The 15,081-nt window shown below is 63.5% G+C and overlaps 2 protein-coding genes across 2 annotated transcripts; both read right to left on the minus strand.

Annotated features, from left to right (window-relative positions):
- Positions 1-54: 54 nt before the first annotated feature.
- Positions 55-9,445, minus strand: CLK3 (CDC like kinase 3). Its single transcript, XM_063412939.1, has 13 exons — positions 9,316-9,445; positions 8,888-9,036; positions 6,533-6,740; positions 4,566-4,659; positions 4,248-4,314; positions 3,276-3,392; positions 2,841-3,007; positions 2,656-2,750; positions 2,137-2,266; positions 1,871-1,953; positions 1,475-1,554; positions 1,306-1,396; positions 55-539 (listed from the first exon to the last, which is right to left on the minus strand). The coding sequence occupies exons 2-13, from the start codon at positions 9,034-9,036 to the stop codon at positions 354-356; spliced, it is 1,467 nt and encodes a 488-aa protein (XP_063269009.1). The 5' UTR covers positions 9,316-9,445; the 3' UTR covers positions 55-353.
- Positions 9,446-11,049: 1,604 nt separating this feature from the next.
- LOC134558758 (synaptotagmin-7-like) lies at positions 11,050-14,528 on the minus strand. Its single transcript, XM_063412948.1, has 4 exons — positions 14,440-14,528; positions 12,399-13,192; positions 11,741-11,906; positions 11,050-11,223 (listed from the first exon to the last, which is right to left on the minus strand). Exons 1-4 carry the CDS (start codon positions 14,450-14,452, stop codon positions 11,051-11,053), a joined length of 1,146 nt encoding a protein of 381 aa, XP_063269018.1. The 5' UTR covers positions 14,453-14,528; the 3' UTR covers position 11,050.
- Between the last annotated feature and the right edge of the window lie 553 nt (positions 14,529-15,081).

Consider the following 15,081-nt stretch of genomic DNA (forward strand, 5'->3'; position numbering starts at 1 on the left):
GCAGAAGAGACAAAGCTGGGCCAAGTGCAACCCTACACCTGCCTACAAGGGAAGTATCAAACAATAAGAAACACTTTATTTTAACTTTACAACATATAAATAGACAAATCTGTGCTTTCCAATGGAGCTTTCCTTCCCCCTCCCCTCCCCAGCGTCCTTGTGGCAGCGCCCCAGCCCCTGTGGACTCGGGGAGGAGAGCGGGGCTGAGCTGCAGAGCAGAGGCCAGCAGGGTCCATCCTGAGGGATCCATCCTGGGGGATCCATCCTGGGGGATCCATCCCAAGGGATCCCATCCCGAGGGATCCATCCTGGGGGTCCCATTCCGGGGGATCCATCCCGAGGGTCCCATCCCGTCATCTGCTGAGGTCCCGGCTGGCGCCGCGCCCGCACAGCATCCGCTCCTCTGCCGAGAGCCCGGCAAAGAAGGGGTGCAGCAGCGCCTCCGAGAACGTGATCCGCTGCGAGGGGTCGAACTCCAGCATCCTCCGCATCAGGTCAAAGAGCTGCGCGTGCTCCAGAGAGTCGTGCAGCATGTACGTCTGCAAGGGACGGGCACTCAGCCAGGGCACAGCGACTCAGCCCGAGGGCCTGGGCCGGGGCAGCCTCCCAGCCCAAATACAGCACCCCCCATCCCAAATACAGCACCCCCAGGGCTCCCTCCCATCCCAAATACAGCACCCCCAGGGCTCCCTCCCATCCCAAATACAGTACCCCCAGAGCTCCTTCTTATCCTAAATACAGCATCCCCCAGAGCTCCTTCTTATCCCAAATACAGCATCCCCCAGAGCTCCTTCTTATCCCAAATACAGCATCCCCCAGAGCTCCTTCTTATCCCAAATACAGCATACTCCAGGTCCCCTGATATCCTTTCCAGAAGGACTCAGGAAACCTGGGCCATCCCACATAACAGCACCTCCAGAGCTGCCTCCCATCCGAAATACAGCATCCTGCACTGCCCTGGTACCCACAAGGACTCAGGAACCTGGGGCCAAGGCTGCTTGCCATCCCAAATGCAGCATCCCCAGAGCTCCTTCCCATCCCAAATATAGCATCCCTCAGGTTCCCTGATATCCTTTCCAGAAGGACTCGAGAACCCTGGGCCAGGGCTGCCTGCCATCCCAAATACAGCATCCCCAGAGCTCCCTCCCATCCCAAACACAGCATCCCCCCTGTCCCTAATGCCCATCCTGCCCTAGCCAGACAAGGATCACTGCAGATGAGAGCTGGGGCTCCCCACCAAGCAGCTACAACAGGAATTCCCATCCCTGAGCCCCCACCCAGCCCAGGGAAGGCAGCAGCACTGACCCGCAGGGGCTTGCAGTTCTCCTGGACGTATCTGCCGTCAGACGTGTTCTCATCCCACACCAGGTTGCCATTGTGGAAGTATTTCTGCTTCCTGCACAGGGGAGGTGGGATCAGGCAGGGCCCTCCCTCCCTGGTGGTGCCTGGGCTGAGCTCAGGGCCGGGCTCTTACCGGGTTCTGTGCACCATGTGAGAGGGCAGCGGGCCCAGGATCTTCTCCATCATGACGAGATGCTCACGGTTCTCATGGGTCTGCAAAGGAGCACAGCAGGGGTGGGTTACTCAGAGCTTGGCTCTGTCACCTCTGCGGGGACAGGGCAGAAAGGATTCCACCAGGTCCCATCCAGCTTTTCATGTTTTGCTCATCCCTTTCTTCAGAGAATAGAAATAACCTAAACCCAGGAACGATCCAAACTCTGTCCTTCAGCAGGGCACTCCTCAAACCAGCCCTTTTGCAGGGCTCGTTTTCACACTCCTCATTTTTAGTGCCTGATGTGTGTTTCCCTCCCCTTCACCTAACTCTGAGCCCTTCTGGACATGCAGGGTTCCCAGGGATCAAGATTCCCACCTGGAAGAGCGTGAAGCCGCGGTAATACTCGAACAGAATGCAGCCAGTGCTCCAGACATCACACGGCTGTGCCCAGCCCAGCTCTGCAAAGAAAACCAAATTCCTTTTCCAACAAACCTCACCACATTTCCCCTTGTTTAAACCACAGCGATTCCGCTCAGAGCTTGAAGTTATCTCCCAGGCTGGTTTCCCTCTAGCCAGCATCATCCCGGGGCGGCTGCTCCCCTGTGCCCCGGCCCAGACTCCCCAAAAGGAGCAGTTCTCACCCAGAATCACTTCTGGGGGCCGGTAGTGCCGGGTGGCCACGATGGTGGTGTGGTGCTCGTGGTCGAAGGTGGCGCTGCCGAAGTCGGCCACGCGGATGCTCGTGTTCCGGATGGACTTCTGCTCGCAGCTCTGCGGGCAAAGAGGGGCTGTGAGGGGAGCCTGCAGTGCTGCTCCGCTGCAGCACTGCTCTGCTGCAGCGCTGCTCCGCTGCAGCGCTGCTCTGCTGCAGCGCTGCTCCGCTGCAGCGCTGCTCTGCTGCAGCGCTGCTCTGCCCCTCTGACAGGGATGGAGCTGTGCAGCTCTGAGCTCTGAACATCCCACAGCAGCGTTACAGAAAACCCCTGAACATCCCGGGCAGCCTTAAGGCTTTTGGGAGGCCCAGCAGGAAGAAGAGGCCTGACTTTGTTCCCCCTCCACAGGCTCTGAAGGCCTGGCCAGAGCAGGGAAGATCCAATTCCTGCAGGGAATTCCTGCAGCCTATTCCTGCTGCAGCCAGTGCTCCCTGGGACACAACCCACCTTGTTCTCGTTGTACAGAGTGTCAAAATCCGAGTTGACAAACAGGATGTTTTCTGGCTTGAGGTCGGTGTGAGTCAGCTGGTTGTCGTGCAGAACTGCGCAGAGGGAGGAGGAAAAGCCTCTCTAAGGACCAGGGAGCAGCACCTGCACAGCTCTGCCCCTCCCAGCCCGCCGGGCTCGCTCACATCTGAGGGCGTGGCAGAGCTGGTAGGCCATGTGCCGGATCTGCGGCAGCGGGTACGGCTGGAAGTTGTTCTCCTTGAGGAACTCGAACGTGTTCTTGCCCAGCAGCTCAAAGGCAATGCACATGTGGCCGTGGAAGTTGAACCAGTCCGACATGAGGACGCACAGGCTGTGCAGGGACAGAGGCAGGGGTTACCACCCTCCAGGGATGCCCAGGACAGCCGTGCTGCTGCTCCTGGCTGGTGGGCAGAGCTCTGTGCCAGCTGGCTCAGGAGCACAGCGACCCAGGGAGATGCTCCCTGCTCTGCTCAGCCACCTCTGGGGAGACCTCCCCAATTCCTGTGGGATGAGGCAGCAGAGGAGTGGGGCCAGCTCCCCTCACCACATCCTCCTCCCCGAGTCGCCTGGTGTGCAAGGATGTGGCACTGGGAACTTACAACTTGTTCTCCTTGTCCTTCTCTTTGATCTTCTTCAGGACGTTGATCTCCAGCCGGGCGGCCTCGCGGTACTTCCCGACGTTCTTTATGATTTTCAGGGCCACCTGGGACTTGCCTCTGGAAGGGAGGAGGCACAGGGATGGAGCCAGAGAAAACCCCCGTGTGCTGAGCCACGGGGAGAGGCACCATCGGTCCTAACACAGCCATGGGGGCTGCTTGGGCAGGGCTGGCGGGCAGGGGAGGGTCACTGCTGGCCGTCACTCCCAGGGGACACTCCTGGCACAGCTGTCCCCCTGCTCTCTGTGACTGAAGGGCCACCTCCCCTCCCCAGCCACGCCAGAGCCCCGGGGAGGAAGCAGAGCCCTGCAGCCAAGGGACCGCAGGGCTCAGGGCCAGACAAGAGGTCAGAAGGGCACAGGGGTCAAATGTAACCACGGGGGAGGTTAAAGGGGAGAATGGAGGAGTGCCCTGGCAGATTAGGAGGTCACAGGGACCACCCCTCAGCGGGAACTCACTGCAGCACAGCCTGCCATGGCTGGGAGGCCTGGGAGGGTCAGGCTGGATATCAGGGAAAAGCTGGACATCAGGGAAAAGCTCTTCCCCAGAGGTGCTGTGCACTGCCCAGGCTCCCCAGGGAATGGGCACAGCCCCAAGGCTGCCACAGCTCCAGGACAACGCTCTTGGGAATGCACAGGGTGGGATTGCTGGGGTGTTGTGCAGGGCCAGGAGCTGCACTTGGATCATTCATGTGGGTCCCTTCTAGCACAGGACATTCCACGGTTCTATTCTGTGACCCCCCTGCTTCTCTTAACAAACCAGCCTGGAAATTCTGGAGGGGGCTGAGGTCTGAGCCAGGCCCTTTCCCCTCGCCCTGAGGAAGGCAGTGACACGTGGCAGGTGACAAACTGGGTCCCAGGTGGAACTGCCAGGCCTCGTGATGCTCGAGGGACAGACATGGGGAGAGGTGCCCACCTGGCGTGGTCCACGCACTCCACCACCTTCCCAAAAGTGCCCTCGCCAAGGGAGCCGACGATTTCATCTAGGAGAGAGAACAGGAGCGGGTGTGAGCCCAGGGGCTCGGCCAGAGCCGGGCTCCTGCCACTCCACACCACCAAAGCAAACCAAAGAACTGTCTCTCACTGCTACGCTCGTTAAAACTCAGTGTCTACGCTCTGCCTCAGGCAAGTTACCAGCAAACAAAACACCAGAGACCCCTCCGGTACAGGACGAGAGACTGGGGCTAACCCGGGGGTAAAAGTAGAGGTAAAGTTTTACGAAAGGTGGCTGTACATCGCTCCTGAAGCCAATCGCCGATCCTGCACACCAGGTGACCTTCCTTGTCATCTTCCACGCTCCTGCTGCGCTTACTGCTCTGCTGGCTTCTCTGCACTCACCGCCCCCCGGGACGGCCGTCAGAGCGGGCAGTCAAAGGTCGCAGGGACGCCGGGGCCGCCGGTGGGTGGATTTTCCAGATCCCAGCATTTCATAAGGCACACAGCATATATAACGATAGGGATATTGCAAGGGACACGTCAAGACACAGAACTAGCTTCAGAACAGAAAAGTCATCAACAGCTACAGGTACGGCAAGGAAAACTTCTCTCGTTAGCTACAGCCTCTGGGGCGGAGAAATGGCCCCCTCTTCCAGGGAGGGGGAGCTGCAGGGAATGCTCTGCTCCCCACAGAGGGCTGGTACTGGAGAGGCTCAGGAGGAGGAGGAGGCTGGCAGAACGTCACCTCCGGGCCGGTGCGCACGGCCGGCGCTCGGGTGGGACAGGCTGCCCAGCAGAAGCTGCAGTAGCACTTTCTCCCCCTGTGCATCCTGCTCCCTGTGCCTGGGGAAATGCAGCCCCAGCTGCCCTCAGTTGTGTCCTGCCCTGGCCGGGACCAGCCCTTCCCCTCCTGAAGGGGAACGTTCACATCCACGTGCCCAGCTGGCTGTGCACAGACCCGCTGGGGCACATCGGCCTTTTGGAAACTGGGAGAGCGTCAGGAACAGCACAGCTCAATCAACCCCCAGGGAACACCTCAGGCAAGCTCTGAGGTGATGTTCATCCCCTGCTACTGGCAAGCTTCTACTGGAAAACCAGCCCAAGGTTCCTGCAAGGACCCGGGGTCCGCAAAGCGAGCTGCCCTAATTCCTCACCTTGTTCTAGCCTGCTTTCAAATAGTTACAATGCCTGCAGCCAAAGGAACTCACGGAAACCTCGACATTTCCACGCCTGAGCTTCCAGCAGGCTTCTCTCCTGTGCCCCTCGGCCCCCCCAGCAGGTCCAACGCAATGAGCTAAGATCCAATAAGATCAAAACTCCCAAAAAATCAGCTGAAATGGGGGAGAAGGTGGGAGGAGAGCTGGGACAGCTGTGAGGTGCCACAGGACTGAGCTCCAGCCCAGACCCGCGTGGTGTCACCACCGCGCACCCCCTGCACCTCCAGCACAGCCCTGCCTCCCCCAACAGCGAAATTCCAAAGTATTCCTGGACAGGAAGCAAAAGGAGGGGCTCACGAGTTCCCAGCCGTGCAGACCGGGATCAGAGCCGGCCGTTCAGCCGCGCTCACATTTCAGGTGGGAGGGGAGTGCTCCTTACAGAGGGAGGAGCTCAAGTGCTGGCTCTGACACCTCACACCACTTCCAGGGTGTTCCTGGGACCGGCCCCCCCAGCCAGCTCCAAACACTCCCAGTTAATCCCTGGAAGGAACGAGCTGGCTGCGTTTCAGGGTGAAGACTGCAGGAAGCTGAAATCCAAGTGGGAACGGGCAGAGAGGACACACGTGTACCCTTGGAGGGTGGGCCTGTCTCTGAGAACCAACAGGGCTTAAAACAGCTCCGGACAGCCGGGCTGACTGATCCCACCTGGAAGGGGATCCAGGCACTGAGCCAAACCGAGGAACGCTGCACCCCAAACCCCCCAGAGGCAGCAGCAGCCGCAGGCAGAAGCGAATCCCTGGCCATGGATACAGCATAGGAATCCCTGGGAGCAGGGCTGGCCCCGGGCCAAGGCTGTCCCTCGTCAGCATCATGTGAGTGCCACTGCGAGCTCTCCCTGATCCCTTCCCCGGCCCTAAAGAACACGGCTTAGCTCCCTCACGGATTAAGGCAAAACCCAACAGCTACGGCCGCTCCCCGCTGAGCACGACACAGATTCGGGACTCCACAACAGACACACAAACGGGGTTCGAGGTACTCACCCAGAGCGCCCAGAGCTGGGAGGGGGCAAGAACAGTTAAACCCTGAGCTCGCTGTGGATGCTACTCACCGAGGAGGCACTGCTACAAGACCTGCTCCTGCGTCTCCGGCAGTGGTGCTGGTATCTGCGGGGCCGGTGCTGCTCCCGGCCCCGGGAGCGCCGCCAGTTGCGCGGGCGTGCCGGGTAATACTCCTCGCCGAAGGACGGGCTGCGCTCCTCCAGCCTGTAAGCATCGCTGTCCCGCCAGCACCGGCGCTGGTAAGGCATCCTCTCATGGCTGCGGCACAGGAACGGTGCCTCAGAGCCCGGCGGTGCCCAGAGGGACGGCTCTGGGAACGCTGGAGCAGCCCCGGCGAAGCTGAGTCATGGAGCGGCAGCAGCGGGGTCCGAGAACCGCCACGGCCCAGCTCCCGTGTGGGACACCCCAACAATCCCACCCCGTTCAGTGCCTGTTCACCCTCTGGAGAAATGCACCTTTTCCTAATGCGTGCCCCAACGCCCTGACGCAGCTCCCTGCTGCTCCCTCAAGCCCTGTCACCACAGAGGAATCCTCCTGCTCCCACTGCCCTGCGGCAGGACCTTCAAATCCTCCTGCACCTCAGGCTCTGACCACTGAGGAGAAGCCCTGGAGGGAAAACACTGAGCCATTCCCACAGTGTAAGGAGTGGGGGGAAATCACCCTGAGAGCTCCAGCTGGGCTGCCTGCCCTGTTGTGGACCCCCATCCCTGGCAGTGCCCAAGGCCAGGCTGGACGGGGCTTGGAGCACCCTGGGATGGTGGAAGGTGTTCCTGCCATGGCAGGGGGTGGCACTGGATGGGCTTTGAGGTCCCTTCCAACCCCACAGCACTCCGTGACTCCACGTCCCCTGAGCCACCTGTGCCACCGCACACAGGTGTTTGTCACCGCTCCTCCTCCCCCGGGAAGGTGACTTGTTAGTTCCTCTCCAAACGAGGAGCAGCAGCAGCAGCAGCGCTCTGCTTGTCACCCTGGAGGGACAGCAGGTCCCAGGGCACCGAGCCCGAGCTGTGCACACACAAAGGATCAGCCAGAGCCAGCAGGAAAATCTGTCACCGAGCTCCTCTGTCACCGAGCTCCTCTGTCACCGAGCTCCTGGCCCTGCAGCAACAACCTCCCAGGACACCACGGCCAAACTCTGCCTCAGGAAGGGCAGGAGGCCTCAGGCCAGGCTCTGCCGTGTTGGTGTTGACACCCAGGTGTCACACACGAGGTGAGGGCACATCACTGATGAGAGCAGTTCTCTCTCCCTGCTCCTGTCCCCAAAACACGAGGGCCTCCCCCGGGGCTTGCTCCACACCCCGTTGAGAAAGGGGCAGTGTTTTAGGAGGGAGATGTTGCAATGTGAAATGAAAGCAGCGCCCCGGCTCCCCGGCGATAACCCCGGGCGCGCTCCGGGCCAGGTCGATGCCGTCACCCAGCAACGGCTCTGCCAGCCAAGACCTTCAGCCTGGAAATGGCAATTTCTGCTGTTTGCACCTCTCTGCCCTGTCAGCAACCAGCTCTGCTGCTGGCAGCCTAACGTGGGCTCATCCCAGAGCGGGCCAAAATTCCAGACTGCAGCTGTGGCTGTTGGCCACACACACCACCCTCAGCACCTCACACACCTCAGCATGCTTTGGAAAGACACAGGAAGCAGAAATAATGACCTCAAGGACTCCAGTCCTCCTCAAAGAGGCTGAGACTCGAGGGACAAGGTTGTTCTCACCCAACAAAAGCCTGCTTTTACCCCAATCTGTTCCAAACTACCCATCAGGTAAAGAGCAAAACAGAAAAGCCCGCTGCGTGTGCCAGCTCTATTTCACAATCCACCTCCTTCAAGTAAACAAAAAGCCAGGCTGAGAAATTAATCTGGAGAGCATTTCAGGAATTTAAAGATGAGCTCAGCTCCTGCCTGGCTGCACCTGCCCAGTCCAACCAGTGGAACCACACCAGCCCCAGCACCACCAGCCCAGTGCAGCAGCCACACGGTTCCGGCCTCTGTTCCAGAACCCTCCTCTCATCAGAGGCCTCATCCCACTTCCTAATTGTCCCTCTGGAAACGCTGAACAAAGAGAGGATCAAAAGTAAAATCCCGAACCAAAGCAGGAGAGATCAGCTGGCGGGTGGATCCTCCAGCTGGGATCCTTTCTGAGGTGAGGGAGGAGCGTGGTTGCTTTAAATCTGGTTTTAATCCCGTCAGAGAGAAGCGGGCTGTCAGGAAAGACCTTAATGCCTTCGCAGCATGGAAACGTGATTCCAGGGCAGGCTGTTCCCTCGCTAACGCGGCAGGGAAAGCGTGGCAGGGAAAGCACACACACACACACACGAGTAAGCCCGGGATTTAGGGGTTTCAAGCTGCTCTGCCGCCCGGAGCCGAGCCCAGCGCGGGGGTTTTCGGGGGCTAACCCCGCCCGCAGCGCTCTCACCTCCTGGACCGCGACCTCCGGGCGAGCTCCCTGCGGGGCGGGTACCGCAGCCTGCCCTCGTACTCCCTGCTCCGCGACCGCCGCCGCTTCCACCGGTGCCCCAGCTCGCCGTCCTGCTCCGGGGACCGGAACCTCCGGCAGTGATGCATCTGCGGGGACAGAGCACGGCGGGGCTCAGAGCACGGCGGGGCTCAGAGCACGGCGGGGCTCAGAGCACGGCGGGGCTCAGAGCACGGCCCGAGCGCCGCCGGCCCCGGCCCGGCCCGCCCGGGGCTCGCAGCGCTCCGCCCGCGGGGCCGGCGGGTTGCGGGGCCGTTACCCGCGGGCCGGCCCGTTCCGAACCCGCCTCCCGCGTGTCCCCTGGGCTGTCCCCGCCCTGTCCCTGCCGTGTCCCCGCCGTGTCCCCTGGGCTGTCCCCCCGGCCTCACCGCCGCCACTGCGGCCGCGCTCGGCGAGTGCGGCCCGGCCCGGCCCGGCCCGGCCCCTGCGGCCCCGCAGCGCCGCCGCTTCCGCTTCCCGGCCGGGGTTAAACCCGCCCTGGAGGGACGGACCGGGGTTAAACCCGCCCTCAGAGAGACGGGCCGGGGTTAAACCCGCCCTGGAGGGACGGACCGGGGTTAAACCCGCCCTCAGAGAGACGGCACGGGGTTAAACCCGCCCTGGAGGGACAGACCGGGGTTAAACCCGCCCTGGAGGGACAGACCGGGTTTAAACCCGCCTCAGAGGGACGGCACGGGGTTAAACCCGCCCTCAGAGAGACGGCACGGGGTTAAACCCGCCCTGGAGGGACAGACCGGGGTTAAACCCGCCCTCAGAGAGACGGGCCGCGGTTAAACCCGCCTCAGAGGGACGGCACGGGGTTAAACCCGCCCTCAGACAGACGGCACGGGGTTAAACCCGCCCTGGAGGGACGGGCCGGGGTTAAACTGGGACTGCGAAGAGCAAGAGACGTCTCAGCGCTCTGCGTGCCCGCAGCCCGCGTCACCCTGTCCTTCCTCACCGCCACCATCCTCACCCTCAGCACGGCTTCCTCCCCGTGGTCACCCCCCGTGCTGGTCGGTGCCTTCCTCTCCATGGCCGTCCTCACCTTCCTCACAGCCTTCCTCCTCACAGCCTTCCTCACCGCCTTCCTCCTCACAGCCTTCCTCACCGTGATCTCCCTCACCCTCCTCACAGCCTTCCTCACCGTGACCTCCCTCACTGGAGTCTGCCTCCACCGTGGTCAGCCTCTCCCTCAGCACGGTCTTCTTCCCTTCTTCATCTGCCTCGCCATGGTCTTCCTCACCGCTGCAGGCCTTCCTCACCACAGGGCCTTCCTCGCCGTGGTCATCCTCACCCCCATGGCCCTCACCGTGACAATCCCCACTGTGACACCCCTCGCCACAGCCTGCGGTGACCCTCGCATGGACAGCAAAGAGAGCTCCACAGACGTGATTGTCCCCAACCCCTTTATTTATTTATCAGCGCTCATTAGGGCCGGCAATCAATTAAAAATGCCGGTGGACACCTTTCCCGCCAGGTCACACCCCTGCCATCCCTGCGGCCCCACCGTGCCGGGCTGGAAGGAGATGTCCCCACCGCGGTGGCCGCGGCGATCCCATCGGGGTGAGTGTCCCCCACAGCCGCGACCCCGGGGGCAGACGGAGCACAGAGCCGCCAAAACTGCTCTCCTCTCCTCTCCTGTGCCCCGAGGCTGAGCCCACCTCAGACGGGCTCGGTGCTCTCCGGAGCCCTGCGGGATGGGCTTGTGCCCACTGCCGGCGATCCCTGGCCCGGGAGATGGAGCCCGGGCCTGTCCCCGGCGGTGTGCGGGTGCCACCTCCGCTGTGCAGCTCGGACACTGCCCTGGCTCCCCGCAGTCCCGGCGGGCAGGGTCAGGGCGCGGCGGGCTGGATGCGGTGCCAGCGCTCCGACTCCAGCGGTGCCTGGCTGCACATGTCCCTCCAATGCTGCATCCCGGCCGTGCCAGCGCCCGGCCCCACCTGGACATGGCCCAGCACGGAGCCGCGGGCGTAGAGCCGAGCCTGGGGACACGGGGACACAGCTGGTGGCCTGCCCTCCTCCCCAGAGCAGCCCTCCTGCCCTAGGGACCTGCTGTGGGCGGCGAGAAGCGGCTCCTGCAGGGGCTGAGCCCACCAGGGGCAGGAGCACGGGCAAGCCAGGTCACCTCACCTGCACGACAATGAACTCCAAGGCCAGCTCCGGCTGCTGGGTGTCCCCGGGGATGCTGAAGAGGAAGGGCGCGTTCCACACGGGGTTGCAGCCGCTGACGGACTTGCTCTCCTTGGTGTCGATGATGTGGCTGCCGTGGCGGAGGCGGACGATGACGTAGTGACCTGGGAATGGAGGCAGAGCCCTGCAGAGAGGGGCACGGGCCAGGCAGGGAGGCTGGCAGCTCCCAGGTGGTGCCTGAGGGGCTGCAGGACACCCGTGGGGCTCTGTGGAGCTGTGGGGAGAGCACAGGGCTGCTGAGGCTCTGCCTGCCCCTCCTTTTTCTGAGAGTAGGGACTGCCAAAGTCCTCAGCTTACATCCCTGCCCACATCCCAGAGAGCAGGGAGAGCTGGAGGTGACAAAGGCGATCAGGACAGAAAGCCATGTGCTTATTTTGGACCATAAATAAATATATTTCAAGCACTTTGGGGCCATATTGGAGATACCTAGATGTGTATTAAGCTCTCATTTTCATCCAGCCATAGAATCACAGCATGGTTTGGGTTGGAAGGAACCTCAAAGATCATCTCATAACAACCCTTCCCCACATTTGGAAGAGAGTTCAAGAGAATCTGTGAAGCCAAAGGAGGGGAAGGCATTCCCCGTGCCCACCTGGACACGTCCTGGTGCCCGTGCCCTACCTGGGGTGCCTGGCACGCGGGACAGCCGGCCCAGGGCCTCTGCCTTGCGCAGCAGCACCTTGATGCGCCCGGCCGCAGCCTGGTGCTGCAGCCGCAGCAGGAGCTGGCCCGTGGCTCCAGGGGACGAGGAGAGGACGCTGCAGCTCGGGCTGAGGGCACTGCGGCGCTGGAACGGGAGGAGAGAGCAGGAGACGCCGTGAAACCTCCTCTGACCTCACCCAGCCCTTCCAACTCTGACCTCATCATGTCCTTCCACCTCTGACCTCATCCAGCCCTTCCATCTCCAACCTCACCCAGTTCTTCTATCCCCAACCTCATCCAGCCCTTCCACCTCTGACCTCACCCAGCCCTTCCAGCCCGGCGATGCTCGTCCCCCAGCAGGTCAGGGATGGGGAAGAATGAGACAACGAGGTGAGTTTGATGCTCGTCATCACCGCAGGGATGGTGCCAGCTCTGCGTTTGCCCCTTCCGCCCCGGCACCCCCCGAGGGTGAGGTGCCAAGCCCCAAATGAGGCAGTGCCCCGGACTTGCACTGCCATGGGCACACCACAGGGTTCCTGGTGGTGCCTGGAGGAGGCTCTGCCTCTGCCCGTGGAGTTCCAGGGCTCTGAGATCAAGCAGAACTCAGCCCAAGCACTGGAACCACTGCCGTGCTGACCTTGCTGAGCTTGGTTTTGGTGCTCGCCAGCTCCCAGGAGTAGCTGGAGGGGACGCAGGGGTCCCAGGAGGCCTCAGCGCAGGGGAACAGGACCTCGCCCACGAAGGACTCCTGGAGGCTCCGTGACCTGGCGTACACAGCAAAGCGCAGGGTGCAGCTGCCCAGCTCCTCCGGACCGCACGGGCCGAACCGGCACGGGCTGGGCTCCCGGCGGGCGGGCCGGAGGCTCCTGCGGCGCTCGGACACGCGGCGGGACAGCGGCGGCAGCAGGGACACCTTGACGCGGGAGCCCCGCTGGCCCTGGGGCAGGTGCGAGACGCCGAGGATGATGACAGTGAGGGTGGCCTCGGGCACAGAGTAGCACAGGTGGCAGTGGAGCCGGGGACGCTGCCCGCAGCGCAGCGGGGACCCCGGGGCGGCGGGGACCAACGGGCTCCGCTCGCTGCACAGGGGGCCGGTGCCGGCGATGCTGCAGCGGCGCTGCCACAGCCCTGCCGGCTGCGGGAGGAAGGGGAGGGCGGGCAGGGGCTCTGTGCCTTGCGGCGAGCCCCCGCGGGATGCCGGCGATGCCGGGGAAACCTCCCGGACACCCCGCGCCTCTCCCGTCACCTCCGGGCGCTGCTCCTGGACGAGCACCGGCACCGTGGCCGCGGGCAGAGCCGCCCCCAGCTCCACTCGCTGCCGGCCGAGGGGGCGGCCCGGGCGCCGGCGGTGCCACCAGCACATGGCACAGCCCAGGAGGACGCCGAGGCAGAGGAGGGACAGCCCGGCGCCGAGGGAGACCTGCAGGTGCGCTGGAGAGAGAGATGGGCACGGTCAGCGGCGGATCCCAGCAGGGCTGTGCCAGCGCGGCTCTCCCCGGGCGCTGCTGGGGCGGGCTGGGCGCCCCCTCTCCCGTAGCCCCTCCCCACTCTGTGTAAACTGGGATTGAGCTGGAACACCCCAAAGGCAGCAGGTGGGACAGGAGCCGGCGGCGCCGCGCTCGGGCAGCCTGACACGGGCCCGGGGCTAAAGCAAAGCCGGCCTCACCCCGCAGAGATAAGCGCCGGGGAAAGCGGGCGGTTATCAGCGCCAGGCTGACACGGCTCGGGCACCACCGGCCCGGCCGTGCTGGGGGCTCGGAGGGTGTGCAGGGGAGTGCAGAGCGGGGATTCGGGGTGTCCGGACTGGATCCAAAGCGGTGGCAGTCCCTGAGGGCTGAGACAAGCCCAGCCCGGTCCCAAAAGAGTGGAACCTCCTCGCTGAGCTGTGAGGGCTGAATTTTGTCCCTCCCGGCAGGGACGCCCGCAGGGTTTCAGGAAAGAGGGCATCCCTGCACACTGGGCATTTAGGGAGCAGGGAAGCGACTCCTGGACATCAGGGCTGAAGCTCCTTTGGAATTTAGTTCCTGGGTTTCAGAGGTGGCATCTGTGTGGCTGTGCTGGCAGAAAACCAACCTGTGCCCAGAGCTGGCTTCGCTTGCAGCACCGGAGGGAGGGATTAAGGAGAACAGTGCCGGGACGAAGCTGTGCCAGAGCCAGAGCCGGGTCCCGTGAAGGGATGGGGATGTTGGAAGGAGAAAAGCAGGCATTGTCTCACCCCGCGGGGCCGGGCCTCCCTGCCCAGGTACCTTAATCCGCGCTGGGCTCTCCCCAGCCCTTTGTTGTTTGTTCGGGAGCTGGGTCGTGGCTGGGATGAGCTGAATGGCGGCGTTTAGGGAGGGCTGGAGGGGAGGGGGCTGGCCGGGGATCTCCCCCGAGGGGTTTTATTCCAGCCCAAACAGCGCCTGCCGGTGCCCGCGGCCGTCCAGCCCCGGGAGAGCGAGCTGGGAGGGCCGGAGCGTGTCCAGCCCGGGCGCACGGGGATCTGCAGGGCCGGGGCGAGGGAATGTGCACCGCATTTTCGGGATGGAGGATCCCCTGGAGGGCCCACAGGGGCTGCAGGGCTCGGGGCGATTACCGCGGAGCAGCTTCTGGGCCGAGCCCGGGTGTCCGAGCACCCGGGGCCGGGGCAGAGCCCCCTCCAGCGGCCGGGGACAAAGGCGGCGGGGACCCCACCTTACCTGCTCCGGGCATCGCCAGGGGCCGGGCGGTCCTTGAGCCGCCCCCGCCGCGCTCCCAAGGGGAAAAGCCGGGGCTGGGAGAAGCCGGAGCCGGGAGGGGTGGGCAGGACGGGAGGGGAGGTGGGGGCAGAGGCTGCGATAGGCTGGGAGCCGAGCCCGGCTGCTCTCCCCGCCGGGGGAGCTCACCTGCAGCCGGGCCGTGAGGGAAGGGCAGCGGCTCTGGCTCCGCGGGGCGAGTTCGCGGGGAGGATGAGGAAGGTCGAGGGCTCCATGCCCTCCCCGGCACGGGGCCAAGGCAAACGCGGGCACGGGGCATGGGCAAGGCCGGCTCGGGAGGGAAGGGCTCCCCTGCCGCTGCCGGACCGGCTCAATGACTGGAAAAACAGCGCCGGGCGCTGCGCAAACAGCGAGGCTGCGGGGAGGCGCTCAATGCGCTTTTTGTGGGGAGCAGGTGGTGACAGAGGAGGGATTTGGGAGGTGGGTGAGGGACAGGGGCGGGGACAGCTCCGGCGACACCTGGGACAGGAGATGCCGTGCGGTTTCCGTCAGAGCTCCATCAGCTCCGAGCCCAGGGCCCCTGCAAGGACCCGCGCCAGCCTCTGGGGATATCGGAATTCCTCAACCTCGGGGGCACAAAGCAGG

Source organism: Prinia subflava, chromosome 15 (assembly GCF_021018805.1).
Source record: "Prinia subflava isolate CZ2003 ecotype Zambia chromosome 15, Cam_Psub_1.2, whole genome shotgun sequence".
Taxonomy (NCBI): domain Eukaryota; kingdom Metazoa; phylum Chordata; class Aves; order Passeriformes; family Cisticolidae; genus Prinia; species Prinia subflava.

Coding starts and splice junctions, on each gene's coding strand:
- LOC134558758 (XM_063412948.1), bottom strand. Junction 11,907..12,398: donor CCAAAACCAAGCTCAGCAAG/GTCAGCACGGCA, acceptor CTCCCGTTCCAG/CGCCGCAGTGCCCTCAGCCC. Junction 11,224..11,740: donor CCGCGTGCCAGGCACCCCAG/GTAGGGCACGGG, acceptor CTCCATTCCCAG/GTCACTACGTCATCGTCCGC.
- CLK3 (XM_063412939.1), bottom strand. CDS start 9,036: ATGCATCACTGCCGGAGGTTCCGGTCCCCGGAGCAGGACGGCGAGCTG. Junction 3,393..4,247: donor GAGTGCGTGGACCACGCCAG/GTGGGCACCTCT, acceptor CCTCCCTTCCAG/AGGCAAGTCCCAGGTGGCCC. Junction 1,397..1,474: donor CACATGGTGCACAGAACCCG/GTAAGAGCCCGG, acceptor TCCCCTGTGCAG/GAAGCAGAAATACTTCCACA.